This window comes from Gambusia affinis, linkage group LG12 (assembly GCF_019740435.1).
Source record: "Gambusia affinis linkage group LG12, SWU_Gaff_1.0, whole genome shotgun sequence".
NCBI lineage: Eukaryota > Metazoa > Chordata > Actinopteri > Cyprinodontiformes > Poeciliidae > Gambusia > Gambusia affinis.
The window spans coordinates 21,984,755-22,007,351 of NC_057879.1; the positions used below are offsets into that span (position 1 = coordinate 21,984,755).

The 22,597-nt window shown below is 37.5% G+C and overlaps 1 protein-coding gene across 7 annotated transcripts in view; it reads right to left on the bottom strand.

Annotated features, from left to right (window-relative positions):
- Nucleotides 1–22,597, bottom strand: part of LOC122840878 (piezo-type mechanosensitive ion channel component 2) — a 131,796-nt gene that overhangs the window by 18,124 nt on the left and 91,075 nt on the right. For 5 of the 7 annotated variants that reach the window (XM_044133657.1, XM_044133654.1, XM_044133656.1 and 2 more), the window contains 17 exons: nt 22,375–22,545; nt 21,830–21,955; nt 20,447–20,647; nt 20,170–20,374; nt 19,166–19,267; nt 17,436–17,601; nt 13,820–14,063; nt 13,607–13,724; nt 12,046–12,202; nt 11,212–11,301; nt 9,570–9,694; nt 7,785–7,853; nt 5,706–5,809; nt 3,255–3,375; nt 2,178–2,258; nt 1,880–2,046; nt 960–1,153 (listed from right to left, as the gene is read on the bottom strand). In XM_044133657.1, the coding sequence (XP_043989592.1) occupies nt 960–1,153; nt 1,880–2,046; nt 2,178–2,258; nt 3,255–3,375; nt 5,706–5,809; nt 7,785–7,853; nt 9,570–9,694; nt 11,212–11,301; nt 12,046–12,202; nt 13,607–13,724; nt 13,820–14,063; nt 17,436–17,601; nt 19,166–19,267; nt 20,170–20,374; nt 20,447–20,647; nt 21,830–21,955; nt 22,375–22,545 (2,441 nt within the window). Of the gene's footprint in view, nt 1–959; nt 1,154–1,879; nt 2,047–2,177; nt 2,259–3,254; nt 3,376–5,085; nt 5,185–5,705; nt 5,810–7,784; nt 7,854–9,569; nt 9,695–11,211; nt 11,302–12,045; nt 12,203–13,606; nt 13,725–13,819; nt 14,064–17,435; nt 17,602–19,165; nt 19,268–20,169; nt 20,375–20,446; nt 20,648–21,829; nt 21,956–22,374; nt 22,546–22,597 lie in introns of all 7 variants that reach the window. The other 2 variants (XM_044133659.1, XM_044133655.1) reach the window with 2 other exon arrangements.

A 22,597-nucleotide genomic window follows, 5' to 3' on the forward strand; every position in this document is an offset into this window, starting at 1 on the left:
CCTGCTACAGCTAATTCTCAATAAATGATTGCAAACATACAACAGTAAACAATCAAAAATACTCAATATTATGGAATTCGTCACATATAAATTATTTAGGTTAGACAGTAAGAGAGGAAAAAACACACTTTTTTTATTACAATGTATATTATAATCTAGTTTAAAATGAATTTAGTTTAAAGAGGACCTACTTTGCTTCCTCAAACAGGTTATAATAGGTTGTATTCTAACCTCTAACCTGTTGTATTCTAACCAACCGTGCTGGAACTTGGCTGGGGTTGCTAGGTAACAGAAATGGAACTCTGATAGGGTTGCTAGGTAACAGGGCAGTGCTGGCTGAAAGTGACTTAGTACTATGGAGGTATTTGCAATGGTTTGTTTCCAGAGACCAGAAAACATGAAACTATTGTCAGAAAATCGCTGGATGTTTTTTTTTTAAAACACTTGGTCTGTTTCTAGAAGCAGTAGAGAACCAAATGGAAATACAAAAATGTGCAAAAAGTGAATTTTGAAAAGTTAGTTCTCTTAAAAAAGTTATAAAGCTTTAAAATTCAGAGAAGTTACAATAAATCAATCGCCCCTAAAATAAATTCTGAACAAAAACTGAAAGCATAACATGAAGCATAAATGCAGAATTCAAGCTGCATGCTATGAAATGTTTAATATGACACAAAACATGTCTAAAACAGAATGTGTCGCTCTGTAACAAACATAATTTTCAGTAATCTGGGGAAACAAAGACATTTATTATTCAACTAAGTAGTTTGTAATACTGTGCATTTGCATCAACAAAGCTAACGTTTATTTTCTAAATATTAAAAAACTTCTCAGCTATTTTTTGTTGTCATGGTAAATAAAAGCAGTGGAAATTAAACATGAGGAATTAATTTATTTCCTGTGGTTTTTAGAGGATGTGATGATCGATGTTTATGGTCCGTCCAGCGTGTGGCGCTGCGTACCTGGACATGCTGTCTCTGGAGGCCGTGGAGTCCTGGCTCTCCATCGGGTAGCCTCTCCTTCTCTTTGGGCCCCTGGTGGAGCCGGACATGGACCCGTCCTCGCTCAGCTGGTCCAGGCTGGCCTGCCTGGAGATGTTCAGCCTCATGGCCTTCTGGTAGTAAACATGGATGCTCTCTCTGGACGGCACGTTGCCCTGGAGTCACAAAATGGGTTTAAAGTAGAAATAATAACCAAGATTTACTTCTTTCATCTTTATTTTTGCATTTCTCTCACACTTTAGATTGCCAATAAAATTTTAATATCAGGCAAATAAACTGTGAGCAAATACAAAAAGTAATCTGAAACATAATTTCCCCCTTTTTAAATCAAAAATCTGCTGTGATTAATCAAATATTTCTGTTTAATTTTAATAACCACATGCAGGTCTACTTGTTTAATGGTTGACCATTTTACTTGTAGTTTGGTTTAAAATCGACTTTTTACATGAAATGTTATCTTACTGTGTAGTAACATAATTTGGAGCCGTGTAATAATGAAGCAATTTAATTATATACTTTTTAAATAACTATTTGTTACTTGGATATTCTGTAACTTCTGTAAATGGATTCTGCTGGCTGTATATAGGCATCACATCTAAATAAACATAGTTTTATGATATTCAGATTGGTTTTAATCCAGTTTTTATATGGTGGATTTAAATTTTCTTCTTTTTTCTTTAACCCCAATATAAATGTTTATGTTTCAACCAAGTTTTTGGTCATTTCTACTTACAAAAATGGTCACTTTAGTTGCCATATCAAAATATGTTGGGTCAAACCATCAACCCAACCCAGTTGAGTTAAAACAACCCAAATTTGAGCAGCGCTGGGTTCCAAACTGGGTTGTTTTTACCAGTTTTTAGAGTGCAGCCAGGTTTTACCTTTTTGACTTCCCGCGTCAGCATGCAGCGCTCGATGCGAAGCACGGTGGAGATGTCCATGTACTCCCTGCACATGTCGTTCATCCAGTTGGTGAAGCTCTCCACCGTCGTCTGGAAGAGCACCCAGGTGAACTTTATGATGTTGAACACCCGCTTGATGATGTTGTCTGAGTGAGACGAAGCAACACAAGCTGCATGTTACCAGTTAAAGGGGAAATGTTGCAGCAAAACACGGAGAGATAAAAAGAAAGGGAGGAAGCATGGGTTGAGTTATTTGGTTAAATGAGGAAAAACGAACCTGGACCAGCAGACTTTTTGTTTTCTTCTCCTGTTTCTTGCCCATCAGAAAGCTCCCCCACCTCGATCGCAACATGACCTGCTAAAAAAAATAAAACCAACAATACCTCACAACGGCTCAGTAAAAAATAAACACATTTAAAGTTTTTATGTTCAACATGTTTTAAACTAAATCCAGATCATCAATGCTCTTAAAGGGCCGGTTGTGCCAGAATGTATTGATAAAACCTGATCACCATCAGGTGATCAATGAATCAATGAATTCTTGAAATTAAATAATATTTTTGAACATCTTTTCAGTTCCTCCAGATTTTGTATTTGTGGCAATAATTTGGAAATATCTGCACTTATTTATGATGGTAAATGTGACTTTTTATAACTTGCTGTACAGATCATGCACTAAGGCTGAGACAGCTGTTCAGTACAAGTATAAAGTTTTTGACAGTTTTTGAGAAAAATCTGAAATAAACTCCCAATTAGTAAAAAAAAAAAAAAGTGGGGATTTGTTGATTTTGTGTGAATTACTGGAGGGAATGATTGATATAATTTGGCAGTAAACGGATAAAAACTGCATTGATTTGATTGATATAATATTTTAGCAGACTTGGTGTTTAGTCTAGAATATAGAGGGGCAGATTTAAAGCTGTGGTGGGACGAATTTGGCCCCCGGGCCTCGAGTTTGACACGTGATTTAAACAGTTGTGGATTGTCACGAGTGGGCAGTAGCAGTCAGTCTCACAACGAATCTCAAGAAGCCTCTGACTGAGGACTGTCGCTGTATGTTGGTTTTCTGACATGCTAACTGCTCAATATTATAGATATTCTACAAAACATGACCTGGATGACATCATCAGTTGTTTACAAGCACTGCTAATCCACCTCTTTTGCTTTTGCTGCTCTTCTTTGAAGCAGTCAAAACCAAACTTGCACCATTTTTTTATCATAACACAACTATTTTATCTCTTAAACTTACAACCCATAAGGAGTTTCTCTCACAGAATGTACATTTTTGAGTTTTCCAGTTTGCAAGGTTTCATTAAAATATTAATGAATCAAAAGCAAAGAATTACAGCTTTACCATCTTTCTTGCTTTTCCTGCCTCTCACTCTTTTTGTGTATTTCTTCCAAAACTTGCGTTTGTCTTTGGCTCGCGCCTTCAGAGCAGCTTTGGGGTCCGTGATCCAGGCCTGGTAAAGAAACTGCAGAGCAGAGCAGACCCGTTTAGTGTCAACCGGGTCGGTTTTGGTGGAGCGACAGGGGAGGAAATAAACATTTATTTATTGTTTCAAACATCAGAATGAAACAATAATTCACTGTCTACACTGGAGTCACATGTAATTATTTCTTAAAAGCCTTTAAATAAATTAGATTTCACTGAAGTGTCATAAAAAAGTTGAAACGTCGGATTAAAGGACATTTCTTCCATTTGGTATAAATATGATGTATGCCATCTAAGTAAGGCTTATCTTCACAATGATCTCCAATATTTTTTCATATCTAAAGCTTTAATTAAAAAGTTGGGTTTTGAGAAAGACGTTCCCGTTTCTCTTCCTACAAAACTTAAGATCAAAACATGAATTTTGCGAAATATCATAAGATTTTACATAAGACTTGTTATTAGTTCAAGCCCTCAATGAATAAATGCACTACATTTCTATTTTTTCTTTTCATTTTCTATTTTTTTTATGTGAAAATATGCAGCTGCAGAAAATGAAGAAATTATTTTAAACTTTTCTCCATAGTTAGTAATAATAATTTTATTTTTGTCAGTAAAATAAAATTCAGTCACAATGTTTTAACTTAAACCTGAAGGCTGGCTCACTTGTTGAAGAGACCAATTATTTAATAGTAAACTATAGGATATTCTACCTTAAAATATGATTAATAAAGGAATTTTTAGCAGCTGTATGTTCAACCACTTAAACATAAACCAGTTTTAACAAACTAAAAATACGATGTATCATGTTTTTTCCCAGTCTGGTTTCAAAGTTACATATCTATAAAAATAAAAACACATTTGGACATGTTTCAGCTCATGCAGATTAAACATCGACTGCTATCTTCTACATTGTCTCGTGCAACAACAGCTGACATTTCTACAGAGCAGCAATCAACAAAAGGCAGGAAAAACCTTCTTCACATGCAGAACGCTTCATGCCAGAGTCACAATCATGCACCACAAAACCTTTCCCACTCCGGCTCATATTTGCTGATTTTTGTTTCGATAAGGTTTACACCAAATATGAGCTGCAAGCATCATAAAACTGCCATGTTAGTTGCTAAAGGTGACCTGTTATGCTTCCTTGAACAGGTTAGGATAAATCTGTGGCCTATACAAAACATTTTTGTTACATGTTTTTTGCACAAAATTATTCTTAGAGATTTTATCCTGGTCAGTTCTGCCTAGTTTGAGCTGTTTTATTGTGTCTTGTCACTTTAAATCTAAATAAGCTGCTGCCGGCCACGCCCCCAAATTCAAAGTTTGCACTCGAACGTGAAAATGGCTGCGCAATTATATAATCGTACATCTTTGACAAGCGGAAGTAGAGCCTCCTGCCCAACCAGCAAGAATGCAGAAAGTGATTTCTGAATGTTTAATAAACAACAAAACACTTGTTTTTTCCAGCAGCCATTGTACAGCAAAGTAAAACCAGCTTTGTTTTAGTTGCTAGGTAACGGACTGGGCTTCTCTGGGGTTGCTAGGTAACAGAGCAGTGCCTGCTGACTTGTGACAGACACCACAAGACATTAACTTATCATAAAATAGTTTTTTTAAGCACTTGGGTTGTTTTTAGATGCAGTCGAGACCCAAATGGAAGTAAAAAAACTAAATTTAACTGTTACATAACAGGTCCCCTTTAGACGTTCCCACAGCAAAACAAGCATGGTCAGGTGAGCATAGCGAGTACCTTTCCTGCCTTGACTACGTACTGCAGCACAGTTTTAGGCAGCCTAATGATAGACTTGGGCAAAGCCAGAATGGCTGAGACAAACTTTCTGATCGCTCGCTAAAAGGCAGAAGACAGAAGGAAAAGGGTTAGTAGAATTAGACTGCAGGTTGAAGGAAGACCTGTGTGAGGAGGCAGAGGAGATGAAAATTCATGAGTTAGTGCATTCATTTGTGCACAAATTATTAACAAACCCAAAAAATTATAAGGAAAAAAAGAGATGTTATGTAAAATCAGGTGAAATGAACCGTTGTTGGAGGTGGGTTGAGAAAAAGGTCAGACAGTCTGCAGACTGACGATAAAAAGACTCAAGTGTTTCGCTCTGTTTTATATCACAAGTGGATATAAAACCCCAACAGAGCAACATTCACGTTATTTAAGCGTTCAGAAAACATCCTTTCCATTTGTTGTTTTAAAAAAAAAACAAGCCTTATTTTAGTTTCAGTTGCTTGATACAGTAAATCCACCAGGAAACAACGTAGATTTTATTCCTAATAAATATAAAGTTGTTTGATTCTCAGTGTTCAAACTGCAGAGATGAGAAATTTTATTTTTCTGAAACCCAAGGAATATCGATCCACCTGAAATGCCGACTTCTTTGGCGGCTCCTCGTCTTTTTTCTCCTCCTCCTCCTCTTCTTCCTCACTGTCAGTTTCAAACAAGTAATAATCTCCACTTCTAACCACTAGGGGGCAGAAGAGAAAATGTTTTTACATGAACTCAGAGGCCAGAAATTCATTTGTTCATCGTCAAACATTGAAATCAGAAACAGAGAGGAGACGTTGGCGGGAAACAGGATGTATGAAAGTTATAATACTCTGCATTATTTCAAAAATAACAGAAATTATATCAACAGTGAGACACACATACAGAGATAAAGTCATTACAAAAAGACAGAACAAACTTTTAGTTCTACGATTTCATTTATCAGGAAATAATACATTTAATCAGTTCTTACCAGGCTCTAAAATGATTTAAATCTAATCTCAAATGTGAATAAATTCACAACAGATTCACACTATCATGAAACATTACATACAGGTAGAATCATTCTCATAACTCAGCTAATAAAGTCAAAAGGTACAGGAAAATTAAGCAAAACAAAAACATTAAAACAAACAAAAAATGTTTTAATCCTCAAAATTGGGTGAAAGACAAATTAAAAGCAAAACTCAATCTTACAAATATATATATACGGTAAATATTGCTGCGAGGATGTGGATTTATTTCCCTAATTGTTTTTCATTTTGTTTTATTTTGATTTTGACTTTTTTTCTTTTGAATTTTTATTCTATTTCTGATATTTTTCCTCAGTAGTTTGAACATTTCCCTCAGATTTCTTATTTAGCTTTCCTGAGATTTAAATCTTTTTCATCAAAATGTTTTACTTTTCTAAATTTCCTCATTCAAAATTTTGAATTCTTTTCTAAGATTTTTTCCCCCCAGTTTTTTATTTTCTTCTTAAGATTTTGACATTTTATTCTCAAATAAAAACTTTTTTTCTCAAAATTTTGACTCCTTCTTCCCAGAATTTTAAATTTTCAAGATTTTTTTCCCCCTTAAAAATGTAAATATTTCTTAGAATTTTGACTTTTTTTCTCAAACATTTTTGTCAGATTTTTTTTTATTATTTTCTCAAAATTTTGACAAAAAATATTTTTTTCTGTTCTTCACTCATAACTCTCTCCTGTGGCTGCCACATGTTAATGAATTGTGGCAGAAATCTTTTTAAATCAAATAATGACAACAGAATCTATAACAAAACAAATAACAATAAAAATCTCACTTGTATTTTTTGGTGCACTTCAAGTCAGATATAATCGATTTTAGAACCTGGTAAAGAAGTTGAATGTTTAATCATTTCCTTTAAACACAGAACCTTTTAAACTGATGTTATGAGGTTTATGTGGAGGAAGAAACCTATGACTCATGAGAACATTTCTCTCTAAGACTCCAGGCTCAGAAGCGATGGATAGACAAGGCTGACTTTTGTCCTTGAGCAGAACCGCAGTGGGCAGGAAATGAGGGAGGATGCTAGGAAATGGAGATGAAACACCAAATGACAAAGAGATAAAATAATTTGTAAAATGTCATGTGGGGGCGGACGATGACTTGAGACATGAGTTTGCACCAAACAGGCAATCAGTGTGGGAAAACTCAGAGGAAAAGTGGGATTTTTAAAGTGTTTTTTGTTTTTTAAAAAAAATCAGTTTCAAAGTTTTTTCATGTCTGAATCGTCTGTTTTGTTTTCACCTGTTTGGTGATCATGTCTGCAGGCAAAGCAGGAAAAAGCCCTTCCTCTATTCCAGTACTGAGAATAAAGGCGGGTCTGTTTCATGTCTTTGCCTAAAAATCAGAGCGATTCTCTACTGTGGGCTTTTCAGGTGAAAAATGTTCAACAAACCTCCAGACATTACTCCTTTTCTCCTTCGTCATCGTGTCTGTTTAAGGCCACCAGGCTCTTTATGGGTTTATTTGAAAAATCCTCAAGCAGGCAGCGAAACGGCGCCTTAAGCAGAGACAGAAACGGATTAATGACTGGAGGGACGGTGCCTTCAGAGCCCTGGGACAGTATGGGAATCCTCAGCGTTCTGGTCAAGGACAAAAGGGGCCAGTGAAAGTGGAGGAAGAGAAAAACGAGGTTTTGGGGGTCAACCTACTGGAAGCATGGTCAACCCACGGCCTCCACCACTGCTTTTTTTTGGTCTTGGCTTTCGCTCGCTGTGCTCCTAAAATTTCACAAATACATCAGTGCAACACATCATGAAGGTAAATAAAAAATAATAATTAAAATCCACAAATTTGAGGTTCTTAAGTAAGGCAATTTACAGCAGCCTGCAAACATATTCACACCCCTTGAACTCTCATTTTGTCAACTTACAAACTTTAATTTAAAATTAAAAGAGTTTTATTTAATGGAGCAAAACAAAGTAGTAGGAAAATGGATAAAAGGCGATTTATACTTTCTCAAATAAAAACAAAAAGTGAGTCAAATCCATTTAAATAGTCACTTTGTTCAACTATTTTCTATATTTTTGAACATTTAAAGACTAAAAACTTGACAGATTCTTCCAAACAGCTCCAGGTCACTGAACTGTGTTAAGGTCTGGACTTTGACTAGGTCAGGATTGTTTTAGCTTTTTGTCATGTGGGCCAAAATTATTGAGTCTTACAAAAAAACTGAACTAAAGTTAAGTAAATAAAGTAGACAAATATACGTTATTCATCACAGATACAGAAGTATTTTACATGTTTGGTGCATTAAACCTAAATCTGCTTTAAATGTTTAACCGTTACCGTCTGTTGAGTTTCTTCATGACGAAGTTTATTCATTAATGTTCTCTAAAGAAATCTCTGAATGCTTCAGAAAACAGTTTATGATGAGATTAAATTGCACAACAAGACGTTATTTACTGATAATATGGCTGCTGAGAGATCCTTTGAACTGGACGATTATTTTAATAAATGTTTAATTAATTAAATATTTTTACCAAATTGAACCATTTATCGGGTAAAAAAAAAGGCACATTCTGCAGATTCTGTTTATTTCATGTAATATTAGGAATACATTAAAATAAATAATTCAATTCCTTTTTAAAAAAAGAAAATAAAACATTTTATTGCCTAAAATGCTATAATAGCATTACTTATTGATCGTTTATAGCCTCTGCAGTGAAAAATACTTTAACATCAATATGAGTAAAGTTCAGTGTAGCTTTGATCTGCTGATTATTTTTGGATTAACCAATAAATAAATGGACAGAAAAAGGTATCTGCGGATTTCCAAGTAAGAAATATTTACAGACAAACGTTTTTTATTTTTCATCGTAAATGCAAAATGTAAATATTTCTGTACAGTTTTGACTGAACTACTGCTCTGAGTGTTTTATTCTTTCCTCAAATTGGCTTTTATAAATCTATATAGTCCAGTTAACAACAATTTGCTTATTAAATTAGATTTGATTAATTGCGATTAATCAATTATTTCAATAATTGGTTCATAAAGATTAATTACAATTAATTGTGATTAACTGATTATTTTTAAAAATCTGATTAATTGTGATTAATTGATCATTTCAATACTATTTCACAATTCGATTAATCGTGATCAGTTATGATTAATCAGATTTATGGATTAATCGGATTTATCATGATTCCATTTATCATAACTTAATTACTCACAGTTAATCGTTGCAGCTCTATTTTAACTGGGTCTTATTTAGTGGTGTCAGAACACAAATGCAATTTAATTTTACTTAATGGGTTTTTTAAAAATCAAAACTTGTCACAGTTATGTGTTAATTTTTTTTGTCTTTCAGGTAAAAATTACATTAAAATAGTTGGTTGAAAAAGTTCAAGGGTTGTGAATTCAAACGGTGGCATCATTACAGATGATAAACATTATCTGACTCCACGGGGAGAGTCGGCGGCAGCCTTCATCATACCATCATCATCCTCCTCCTCCTCGGGCCGGACGAGCGTCTGTCCGTCGGCAGACTCCTGCGCCAGGCTCAGCATCTTCTCCTTGCCCCTCTTAAACTTTTGCTGCCTCACCTTAATGCGGTCCATCCTGATTAGATCAGAACAGAGGAACATCACCGCATGGCGTCCACAAACATGTCCAAGCTTCAGCTGGGAAACAAGAGCATGTTCTATTACAGCAGAGTGGCTCATTAGTGGAGGTGAGTGGGCATCAACTGGGCTCCTGAGGAACTACAGAGGAAACTATAAGCAGTGGAAACACGCTGCTTTTAGGTGGTATGATATGCTAATGGCCGCCTTCCAGGAAGCCACGCTGAGTCTGGAGAGGCTTTTAAACCACAACAATCATGATTACTTAATTATGGACGGAGTTACGCCGAGCAAGGTTCACCAAAGAAACGGAGAGAGAAGGAGGACGGATGCTGGACAAGAGTCAGAAAATCACAGAAAGAGTAAAAATCTGACTTCCTATTGATTATCACCAACATTTAACAAAATCCAGTTTAAAAAGTTTCTCTTTAACCGCATGATGGATGGATGGATGGATGGATGATGGATGGATGGATGGATGGATGGATGATGGATGGATGGATGATGGATGGATGGATGATGGATGGATGGATGGATGGATGGATGGATGGATGGGTGATGGATGGATGGATAATGGATGGATGGATGGGTGATGGATGGATGGATGATGGATGGATGGATGATAGATGGATGGATGGATGGATGGATGATGGATGGATGGAGGATGGATGGATGGATGGATGGATGGATGGATGGGTGATGGATGGATGGGTGATGGATGGATGGATGATGGATGGATGGATGATAGATGGATGGATGGATGGATGGATGGATGGATGGATGGATGGATGGGTGATGGATGGATGGATGGGTGATGGATGGATGGATGAAGGATGGATAAATGGATGGATGGATGATGGATGGATGGATAAATGGATGGATGGATGATGGATGGATGGATAAATGGATGGATGGATAGATGAAGGATGGATGGGTGAATTGATGATGGAAGAAAGGATGGATGGACGGATGGATGATGGATGGACGGATGGATGGATGGATGGATGGATGGGTGATGGATGGATGGGTGATGGATGGATGGATGATGGATGGATGGGTGATGGATGGATGGATGATGGATGGATGGATGATGGATGGATGGGTGATGGATGGATGGATGATGGATGGATGGATGATGGATGGATGGATGGATGATGGATGGATGGATGGATGAAGGATGGATGGAGGATGAATGGATGATAGGTGGATGAATGGATGAATGAACTCCTCTATGTCTTGTTTTTCCATCAATAATCTTCTGATAATCAAATCTTTGATCTGATGAACAAAAATAATTTTCTGATGATTCAGATGTTTATAATCAACCAACAAAAATAAACAAAAATAAACAAAAATAAAAATCTCAAACGAAAGAAATGTCTGAGAAAGCAAGGATGAATAATTTCAGGATGGGAATAATTTCAAACTACATCTATTCCAAAGTGTCAGTTCCCTCATGGGGAAGGCAGCAGCTGAATACCATGAAGGTCAAAGGTCAAACATGGAGAGTCTCACTGTCTCTTCAGCTGCTCCACTGATTTGCTCTCCTCCTCCAGTCGAGCTTTCACCGCCTTCACTATGGTGGCCTGGAAAAGCTCCGCTCCTCTGAAACAAAAAGACAGAAACACTCTGAGGCACCGTGTGCAGTAATCTGGATTAAATCTGATGTTTTCAGATGTTTGGATTAAAAAAAAACCAAAAACTTGTTTTATTTAAATCTTAATTTACTGCACATCATGTGTAACTGGAATCAACATGATGAAAGTCTTTGTTCAGGGGAAAAAAAAAAAAAAAAAAAAAAAAAAAAATCACTCAAATTTTAAATGTTATTTCATTTATCAGATTAAATGTAGAAAAAAACAAAACACATGGATCTATGGGAGAAGATTAGGATTTTTCTCATAATTTTGACTTTAATATTTCTGACATAAATCTTAAATTCTGATCTGAGAATGATCACTTTCTGCTCCGAATTCAAACTTTAACCTCAGAATTTTGACTTTAATCTAGGAGTTCAGACTTTAATCTTACAATTTTGACTTTAATCTGTGACTTTTTTAGATTGTTTTGCACCATAAGACAAATCAAATCAATCCAATAAATTAGGTCTTTCAGTATGGATAAAGTCAAGGAAGAAACAAGTGATCATTTTTCATTTGCAACAACACAAACCTAATAATGTTTGATTATTTATGTGGATTTTGATGAAAAACCCAGAATTATAATTTATTTTTGTTTCTTAGTGGCCCTGATCCTCTTCCATATGGATCACTGGAACAGAACAGAAAACGGTCGTCAGGCGTAAAAGCCAATAATGCTCCCTCTCAGTGCAGCTGCTGTCTGCAGTACCTGGAGGCGAGGATCTGCGACGCTCTGATGTCTGCCACCACGTGCAGGAAGTAGTAGCTCATGAAGACTCGTCTCTGCAGCAGCAGGAAGGCGAAGCAGATGCTGTCCCAGATTATCCCGGCCTCATCTTTGGGGAGCTCACAGAAGTTTCCCTTGGCTGGAGTGTGAAACAAAATCAGATTTATTTGCAGAAACAAACAGCTTTCAGCTCTAATCTCTAATTAACAAGATTTCAACAAGGAGATGAAAATAATGGTCTGAAATAAATCAATTCAAATCACTTTATAAGAAAACAATAATTAAAGGTGATTTATTGAGCTTTTATTTCATTAAATAAGTCCTAGACAATGAGATTTTAGTCTGCTCTTGTCACTTTAACTTCATGTAGTCTGCTGCTTTCCACAAGCTCAAACTCAACGTTTATACTCGCATGTGAAAATACAAACAGACACGCAATTATACAACCATACATCTTTGAAAAGCAGAAGTAGGGTCTCCTGTACAATCAATAAGAATGCAGGAAGTGTTTTCTGGATGGTAAAGCAACAACAAAGGACCTGCTGTGTGAACCGAGCCCATTAACCAAATTCTTTCTGATCTGGAGTCCCACAGGGCTCCATACTGGGCCCATGCCCATTACAATGTTTAGAAATTATGAACATTCTGTATTTTATCAATGTAATTTTTCATATGGGGTTGCATGATGGCACATTTGGTAGCACAGCTGTCTTGCAGCTGCCAGGTATAGACAATGAATTGATTTGTCATCTATGCAGATGACACAGTTACCTTTACTCAAGATAAAAGACTGATATAGTTTATGCTTTTAAACCACGTGAGTCTTGCTTACTTAATCATAAATGAGTTAAACTTATTTGTATTAATCAAAGAAACTCAAATGTAAATAAATCCCATGAAAAAAGCAGGAGTCAGGTTTCTCACATAATAATCATGTCAAAAAATTATGTTTTTCTAGACTCTAATTTACAAAGACATAAACTTTTTAAGAATATTCACACTTCTACGATATTTCCAAATGACCTAGAATCTAGCCGCTACATGTAGCTTTATCGTTTGGTATCCCACAGGGCTCCATGCTGAGCCCATTATTTTTAGTATGAATAAATCATTTAGATTTGCAGTGTAATTTTTTAATGTATGCAGATGATAACGTTTTTTACTTGGTAAAATTTCAGAAGAAGTTGAAAGCAAATGATCAAATCCAGCAGTAAAGTTAACATGTTCTCTGAACAGATAGTGTTTAAAGTTTTCCACTAAAACTGAGATATTCATCTGCAGGGAATACAAACCGTCTCTAATAATTGACTGAGGCAAATTGTTGATTTATATTTAGATTCTAATTTTAGGTTTAAAATGATACAACGGATGAATTTAATCTTTATTAAGCTGAAAACTCAGTAGGACGATGTTTATTATTACGATTAGCAGACTAAGGCAGCATGTGCTAAAATGCTAGCTGTGCGAATATCTTAAATTTTGCACAGAAACCTTTGACAGGTAATATTTTTGGAGCACATTTAATGATATTTGGGTCACTCACCTTGGCTGGACGATATGGTTTCTATGTGGTAACCTTTGATGGTGCAGGCCAGACTGAACAACTGGATCAACCAGCATTGGTTTTTCACCAGAGAGTTGATGTAGCCACACGCCAGGATCTACAACAAAACCTTCCTTAATCAACACAGAACTTTATAAATGTCGTGACCATTGGAAGCATTGTTTACGTGGGTCAATTAGTAAGTTTACATACTGACAAAATGTTCTTCATTGTGATTACGAAGATGTTATAGGCAATCAGGAAGTCCCAGTAGTGGAGGATCTTCTTGATTGGTTTCAGCAACAGGTCACCGCCGAACAGCAGGAAGTAGAAGCAGGCCACCAGGTAACCCATGCAGAAGACGCTGATCCGGGTGGTGCCGGTGATGAAGATGATGGTGAGGACGAACCAGAACAGGTAGCTGAACATGATGACCTTTAGCATGTCAAGGTACGACCTGGAGAAGGAAAAATCAAAAACTACTTGTGAATCCGATTGGTTCTCTTTTCGTTTTGAGTCTGTTGTGCTTCTGCGTTTGGCCTGAACATGATATTTTAGGACCACTGAAGGTAAGAAATTATTTAAAAGCTGCTTCCAATAGGCCGATTTTTTTTACCCGGTGTTGATTTAAACACATTCAGGTTTTAGGAAGTTTTCCAAAGTTATTCTCTAGATTTTGGTTGCTAAAATAAAGCAATCAAACTTATATTAGCAAAGATGCTAATATAAAGTGGAAATTTTGGTATTTTAAGGATGAAAATGGTAATTATTTACGAAAGTGCCAAAAAATAACAAAATCAGGCAAAATAATTTTTTTTTTAAACTGTTTCTTTAAATAAAAATCTTATGAAACTTTAGCAAAAACTGCATATGTGTAAAACCAGGTGGTAGAAGTCCAAGAAATTACTAAAGTAAACAAAATTTGGTAAAAAGGCGACTCAAGTACTGAGCATCAAATTGAAACAAAACATAAAGATATGTGGAAATGTTGGTATTTTAAAGACCAAAATGAAAATAATAAATATATAAATAACAAAAAGCTAAAAACGCGTCTGAGTCTGGTGAGTTTTTGATTATAACATGTTTGTTTTTATTCAGTGGGTAGAAAATCCAGAAATCTTACTCAAGTAAGAGTAGAAATACTTCAAAATAAAATTACTATAGTACAAGGTGGCAGCCTCTCCCGGGGCTCCACCTTATCGAGGTGGAGGGGTTTGAGTGACGATCCTGGGAGCTATGCTGTCTGGGGCTTCGTGCCCCTGGTAGGGTCACCCCAGGCAGAAAGGTTGTAGGTGAGGGACCAGACAAAGTGAAGCCCAAAGACCCTGATGATGGATAAGAACTTTGGACCTGGCGTTCCCTCGCCCAGACGCGGGTCACTGGGGCTCTCCGATCTCTGGGGACCAGGTTGCCAAGGTGTTGTCATGGAAAAATTACAATAAGGTCACATCTGCTTGTCATGTTATATGAAATGCTTATGAACTCTCACCAAAAGAACTATTTGGGTTTCATGTAGGAGGTTGGAAGTTGTTTTCTACGGCTGCATCAGAACCAGACTGTCTCTCCATTTGTTGTTGATTCTTTATCTTTGGTATAAAACTCATGAGTTGTCTCTGCCTGACAGAGCTTTTCATCCAGACTTGCTTCATTACTGATTGTCTATGAGCTCTCTGTATTGTGCACAATATATGAATAAACCTGATTGAGTGATTTCACCTGAACAGTGCTTGGAAACAGTATTTTTTCCAGGACAGTGGTTAAAAAGCTCCTCGGTGGCCGGGCCCCCGGGGGTGGATGAAGTCCGCCCAGAGTTCCTGTAGTAACTAGTTACATTCCTGTAAATGTAACTCGTTACTACCCCACTCTGCCAACATTTCTGCCCATCCCGTCGCTGTGTGCGGCTCATGAATCACCTTTAGCGGATTTTGTGACGTCAGAGCGCCGGTAAGCGTCTGATCGATGGATGGGAATCAGATCTGTAACCCGACGCTGTTGCTCATCTCAGGTACGCTCTTCCATGTTTCCTCTCTCTGGTCTCACATGTTAAAACTCTGTGAAAGCATCCTTCCCTCCCCGTCCATTAACGTGAAAACATAGGACCCGCCGCTCATTAACTCGACGCGCACGGGACCACAACAGCAGCAGCGCCGGCGCTGATGAAGTGGGTTTGGCTCGGACGACGCGTTGATGGGCTGAGTGAGTGTCCTCCTTCATCAGAGGGAGAAAATACCTTTTCCATACTTAAAAGCTATTTATTGAGTTAGAGTACAGGGCGAAAGCGTCTGAGTCGCAGAGTGACGGACAGAGTGTTTTTGTGGAATATGGATTTCTCCGACCCGCGCCCTGCATCCGTAATTCGATCCTGGAGGGAAACGATGGAATAAGTGCAGAGCTGCTGTGCCACGGACAGACGGCTGTGCAGCTTTTCGTCTTTCTACAAGGGCTTGTTGATGGACACAGAGTGCGTTAATAAAACACTTGTCCACTTTGCGCATCAAAACAGTGGAATGTGAAGAGCACATAATCGATGGCGGTGGACGGGTCAGGATGCTATTGCTGCCGTTCCTCTGCCTTTAAAAACCCGCTGGTCATGTTTTACTGTGTCAGTAATCTGGATCTTAATCTGGAAATAGGATGAAGCCAGAAGAGAATATATGTTTACCCATGAGAAGAAGAACCGCTGAAGTATTTTAGATTTAGACACAATGGACGGATGGATGATGGTTGGATAGATGTATGTATGATGAATGGATGGATGATGGTTGGATGGATGATTGGATGGATGATGGTTGGATGAACGGATGATGGTTGGATGGACGGATGGATGATGAATGGATGGATGATGGATGGATGGATAATGGTTGGATGGATGAATGGATGGATAATGGTTGGATGGATGATGGTTGGATGGATGAATGGATGGATAGATGATGAATGGATGGATAATGGTTGGATGGATGGATGATGGTTGGATGGATGGATGAATGGATGGATGGATGGATGATGGTTGGATGGATGAATGGATGGATGGATGGATGATTGATGGATGGATGGATAATGGTTGGATGGATGAATGGATGGATGATGGTTGGATGGACAGATGATGGTTGGATGGACGGATGGATGATGAATGGATGGATGGATGGATAATGGTTGGATGGATGGATGGATGGATAATGGTTGGATGGATGGATGATGGTTGGATGGATGGATGATGGTTGGATGGATGGATGAAGGTTGGATGGATGGATGAATGGATGGATGATGGTTGGATGGATGAATGGATGGACGGATGTTGGTTGGATGGATGGTTAGATGGTTGGATTCCGTCCAGGTTTCCTAATAGGACTCTTATTTTGAAATCCTCTCCACTAAAATCAACCTGGGAAGTTCAAAGTTAATTTTTCTGGCTCATATTTCCAGTTTTTTGTTAAATCTCTCTCTGATGTTTCATATAAAAAGTGTGATGCGAGTAACAAACACAGATTCTTTCAAACTGGATCGTCTCCTGGAATCCGGTTTATCGTCTCAGACTGAAGCTGCTTTAACATCTGACTAATAAAACTACTTCATGCTGCTCTAAATAAACTCCAACACCACAAATCCTCCGCTGAATGCTTCTGATGAGCTTCACTCGCATGGAGCGCATTATGTTTGACTTTATTGTCGACATCTGATACCGTTATGCATCAATTACTCTGTCTGCTTCACTTCCTCTCCATTTCAGTTTCCCTCTGTGCTAATGACTGCCAAGCAATGGCACCAAAATAACTGCAGGACTTCTCTTTTGGGTCGGTGTTTCTGACCAAAGCCATCATTTTGAAGGAACCTGCAGTGGAGGAAGTCGGGGACGGGGTTGTGGACGCTGAAGGACGCGGCGTCCAGGTCTCTGCAGATCTCCACGTTGTCTCCGGCCATGATGCGCATCGCGGCCTTGTTTTCGTCTTCAAAGACCTGCCTCTGCAGAGAGGCGCACAGCAGCAGCATGAAGTCGTCTACAGGGACAGCAGAGGGAAAATATCTGAATAAATCCGTCCGGGTTTATTGAATTTCAATTTGTCTGTTCCAGAGTTACAGTTTCTTCCCTTGGTATGTTTGCATTTTCCTCTAAGCTGTTTTGATGTAATCTTCTTAATAAATAGTTTTCTAGGTTTTCCAAAGGACTCAAATGTGAAATTTTAAACTCATATTCAGTTCATTAAAAACATTTTTAACATGTTGTAGAGATTGTTTCCCCAAGACCAAGGACCTCTTACCCTGTTTAACAAAAACACAACATCTCAACATACACAACCTGAAATTAAAGAATTACTCTATTAACTCATTATCTTTGTTCCTATGGTAACACTGTATGTGGGAGGATGTGCATAAACTTGACATTACATCTGTTATGAACATGAAGGAGCCTTTATGAGCTTTTATTGCTGGTGACATAAAGTATCATTCGGTAAATAATGACACTTTTATTGAAAAGTTGCTTTAAAAGTCCATTAAAATGGACAACTTTGAACTATTCAGTAGATAGTGACACTTTTAATGGAAAGTTGAACCAAATCTTGCATTAAAAGTGTTAACTTTGCATTAAAGGTGTAATTATTTACCATTTGACAGTCAAACACTCATGAAGACTCCTTCATGTTTATGACTGTGTCATGTCAGTCTTATGAACACCCATTCAAAGTGTTAGTTGCCTTTCCTCCTACTGTGAAGGTGGCACTGTTTTGTAAATGTGACTGGATAGAATAAAACCATGAACAACTCAGGGTGTTTTGACTTATTTACAGATTCTGAAAGTTTGGATTCTAATGTTTCTGATCAAAAAGGTTATTTACTACAAGTGTTGTTTGCACTAATAATGTTTTAGAAGCAAATAAAAGAAGATAGACTCAAGTTGCTTTAGCAAAAACAAACATTTTCTTTCAGTCAGTAGGTAGCACAGTATAAATAATTTTATCTTCGCTGTTAAGATGCAGTTAGTCAGCTTGGGGTGCAGTGCTGCGTATCGTAATAATGTTCAAAATCAAAAGTTCTGAGAAACCTTCCACCAGTATCTTCAAGTTTTCAGCCAATTATCCTCTATTATTTTTAAACACAGTCCTTCGGTAAGCTAGCTGTAACGTCGCACTTTGAGCTAACGTCACGGCAAATAAACAGTTGTTTACATGCAGTACCTCATGGACCACTAGGGGGCCACAGTTTGAGAAATACCGTTGTGGGATTGTGTTTACATATTTAGGCTTCTACTTTATAAAATTTTTATTATTTTAATCAGAAAACTTTTTATTGACATAATGTGTTAATATGTTTTTATCTGAAAGCCCCACCCAAAATCTGGTTCACCACAACATAGTCTGCCACGAAAGCTAACGTTAGTTAGCATAGCCACTGGTGATGGTGGATAAACAGTTTTCCTGTAACAGTAAGTTGTTTCTCCATCATTAGCACATTGAGCAGCGAGTACATGAGGATGATAAACAGTTGCTTTCTTAGCCAATACAGCTATTCTCATTCTGAAGTTTCAAATTTTTACCCTATGAATTTATTTCTCACTTCACTTACAGACGAGAAAATATGGATTGGGCTTCATTTCGAAGTCTGGGACATAGAGCCACTTGATCACGTTGGAGCCGGTTGTAGAGTTTGGAAACCTCCAGGGATAATCTGGAAAGAAAAACTTCACTATGAGAAAAGCGTTTAAAACATGTGAAAATGTCAACAAGGTTAGTTTTGTGAAGAACTTTTAAAGTTAGGATGTAATATTATTATTCTTTATTTTTTTAACATATTTGTAAAAAAAACAAACCAAAAAACAACACATGATACAGAAAAAAAATCAAGCTCCTTTGCCTTCACACTGTTGTGCTATTACCATCTGCAGAAATACATCGCTCCCAGTCAGAAACAACCACTCAGAACCAAGTGGAGTGTCTTGACTCTGTCAATCATGCTTGTGTACACACTGCTCACACCCTCACTCTTCTTCTCTAATACGCTACACACAACGGAGCCTGTCAGTTTCCTGGGCCACTAAGTTGTTTTCCCACTATTGGCACATTCAGCACCGAGTACATGAGGTTGATTGACAGCGCTAAAACCCGCCTCCTTGCTCTGATTGGTTGTTTTTGGTCAGGAGTGGTACATTTCTTCAGAAGGCAGTACTAGCTCATGGAGAAGGTGGAGGAAATGTATCTGTATAAATATGTAAAAAAAACATCTAATTTTTTAAATAAACGTTACATACTGCAGTTTTAAATACGCTATCTAAATTAGGATAAGATTAAAAAACACAAAATGCTCAGTCAAACTTTGGAAACTTAAGGCAACAGAAATAAAACTAGTTTTAAATTAAAGGATTAAATATCTGCGTCTAGTCTGGACATAATCCAGATAAAATCCAGGCAGAAATTTCACTCTTAGAAAAAACTAAAGCCGTCTTTAAAGGAATGCGAATATTATTTAACTTTCTAAGCTCACACACAATATTACGCTTAATAAAACAAAAAGGTTGTTTAAAAAAAAAAAAAAAAGAAAAAAAAAAAAGTGATTTATCCAAGCGCACAAACCTTTACAGGCAGCCGGTGGGATCCCGATGCACACAAAGTACTGCACTGTGAGCATGCTTGCCAGGAAGAAGCAGTACTTTGACCAGATCTCAGCGATGGCTTTTCTTCTGCGTCTCTGCATGACCGCGATGAGGGCGAAGGCGTGGAGCATGGCGTAGAAATCCATTCGCTGACCAATCACGTTTACCACCAGCAGCAGGCACGTCTGAGACACCCAGCAGAGGCGTCAAACACCTCTCCATAAAACACACGTTCACTACGTCACAGGATTTTCTACCTCAAGTCCAAACTTGTAGAAGAAGTAGTTGACGAAGTATTTAACGAAGCTGACGATGCCGATGTCGAGGTGCTGGCGAGTGACATCATGGAAGATGATTCTGGCTGCGGGAGGAGACAGTTTGTTCCTCAGCCTGAAGTACAGCTGATGGCGATAGATGGTCACCTCAAAGGCCAGCAGCGCCAACATCAACAGGTTGTTCTGCAACAACAACATTATTTTGTTTTAGTTAAAGCTTTTGGTGAAAAACAAAATCTGATATTAATTCAACATCTAAAGGGTTGTATGTTTTTCAGGCACATATTTTCATTTTATAGCACAAACAAGTAACTATATTATCATCAGTTATTATAAAAACGTAAAAACTGAACAGCCCACTGCACTGAACCCCATTGAAAAGCTCCAGGTTTCTGTTGTTTCTAAATGAACACAAACTTGTTTTCTTTAAATTATTTGAGGTCTGAAAGCTCTGCATCTTTTAGTTATTTTGACCAATTCTCATTTTCTGCAAATAAATATTAAATTTTTGCTTAGAATATCAGAGATATGTTGTCAGTAGTTCATAGAGTAAAAGATTCATTTTACTCAAACATATACGTATGAAGAGTAAAATCAGAGAAACTGGTCATTTTAAGTGGTTTCTTAATTTTTGTAGGACTGTAGGACTTAAAAGAAATTTTACTTCCTGATTGAACTCCTTGAAATTGGGCCTCTGTCTCTTTAAGAAGCTCCTGCTCATTCTGAAACTCTGCCTTCAGGAAGTGATGACAACATGGCCCCTCTATTAACCCTTTAACAAAATTTTTACCAGCATTACACTGAGAATTACTATAATGAGTTCAGCAGATGCTCAGTTTCCCCAGGTGTTTGCTGATTGCAGCCGGCTAGTCTGAAGGAGCTGAGTGGGGGGAGGAGCTACATCTGGAAGGCGGGGCTAGATCCAACCAGCTGTTTTGCACAGCTGAATGGTTGCCATGGAGATTAAAGGATTTTTCTCAAACACTCCAGGTTTGATTTTGATGAGGGAATAACGTTTTATTAAAAATTAAATAAATTTTACATAATACTACCCCTTTAAATGTTAGAAATCAGAGGAATAAAGACGATCTGTTTGCAGTGCTTTGTAATAGTGAAGTACTTCAGTACATTTTTCATGTATCAAAGGACACTTTCAACTTTTACAGCACTATATTTTATATTCAGTACTTTTATTATCTTTCTATAATGTGTTGCGTCATGTGAAGACAAAAAAGTAAACAATCTTCAGCCTATATGTACATTTCTTGGTTTATCAACCATTTTGATGACAGTAGCAGTATATTTGACCCCTCAGATCCTCCATATAAACATGTTTTTACATATTTAAGAGGACTTCCTGCTTACCCTGAGGTATCTGAGCAGGTCTTCGTTATCCTTCCTCAGGCCGACCCAGTTACCGAGGTCAGATGTGCTATTATACAACGGCGTCTTCACAAGCCTCTTCTTAACCTCGTCTGGGTAGAAATCTGGCTGTGCACAGAAGGAGAAATTGTCTTTAATTAAACTAAAGTAAATATGAACACCAGTAACACTTCCATTGGCAGATTACGTAACTTATAGTAAGACATTTTATACATATAAAATAAAATTTTTACATGATGAAAGTGAAATAATCTACCAGGGGAAGTTATTTTTCAATTAATCTTAAGGAATTACAGACTTAAAACAAGCTTCCATATCTAGTCCATTAGAAACTAAATCAGAAATACTTGATTTGGATTTTGTGTTTCTGCAGCAGTGTATGTAAACTTTTGGTTCTAACTGTTTGTTCAATGCAATGACAGTGAAATGTTTACAGTAATGAAGCTTTCAAAGCAAATAAACAGTTTAGAGACACAGACACATGCAGTGATGATAAAACAGGTCAAACAGGTGAAGGTGATATTTACTACGGTGCATTTGTATTCTGTGGGCTCTATAGTCTTCAGCTGGTACAACATCTTGCACACAATGATGACACACGTCCAGACAGTGCAAACACTAGAAGCAAGGGGTCGGTACTGGCTGTAGGGCAGCGCGAAGGCCCACGACGCCAGGAACACATAGTTGAGCAAAGACACCTGCACAGGAGACAACACAGGCGATGAGGACATGAAAATGGTCACATTAAGC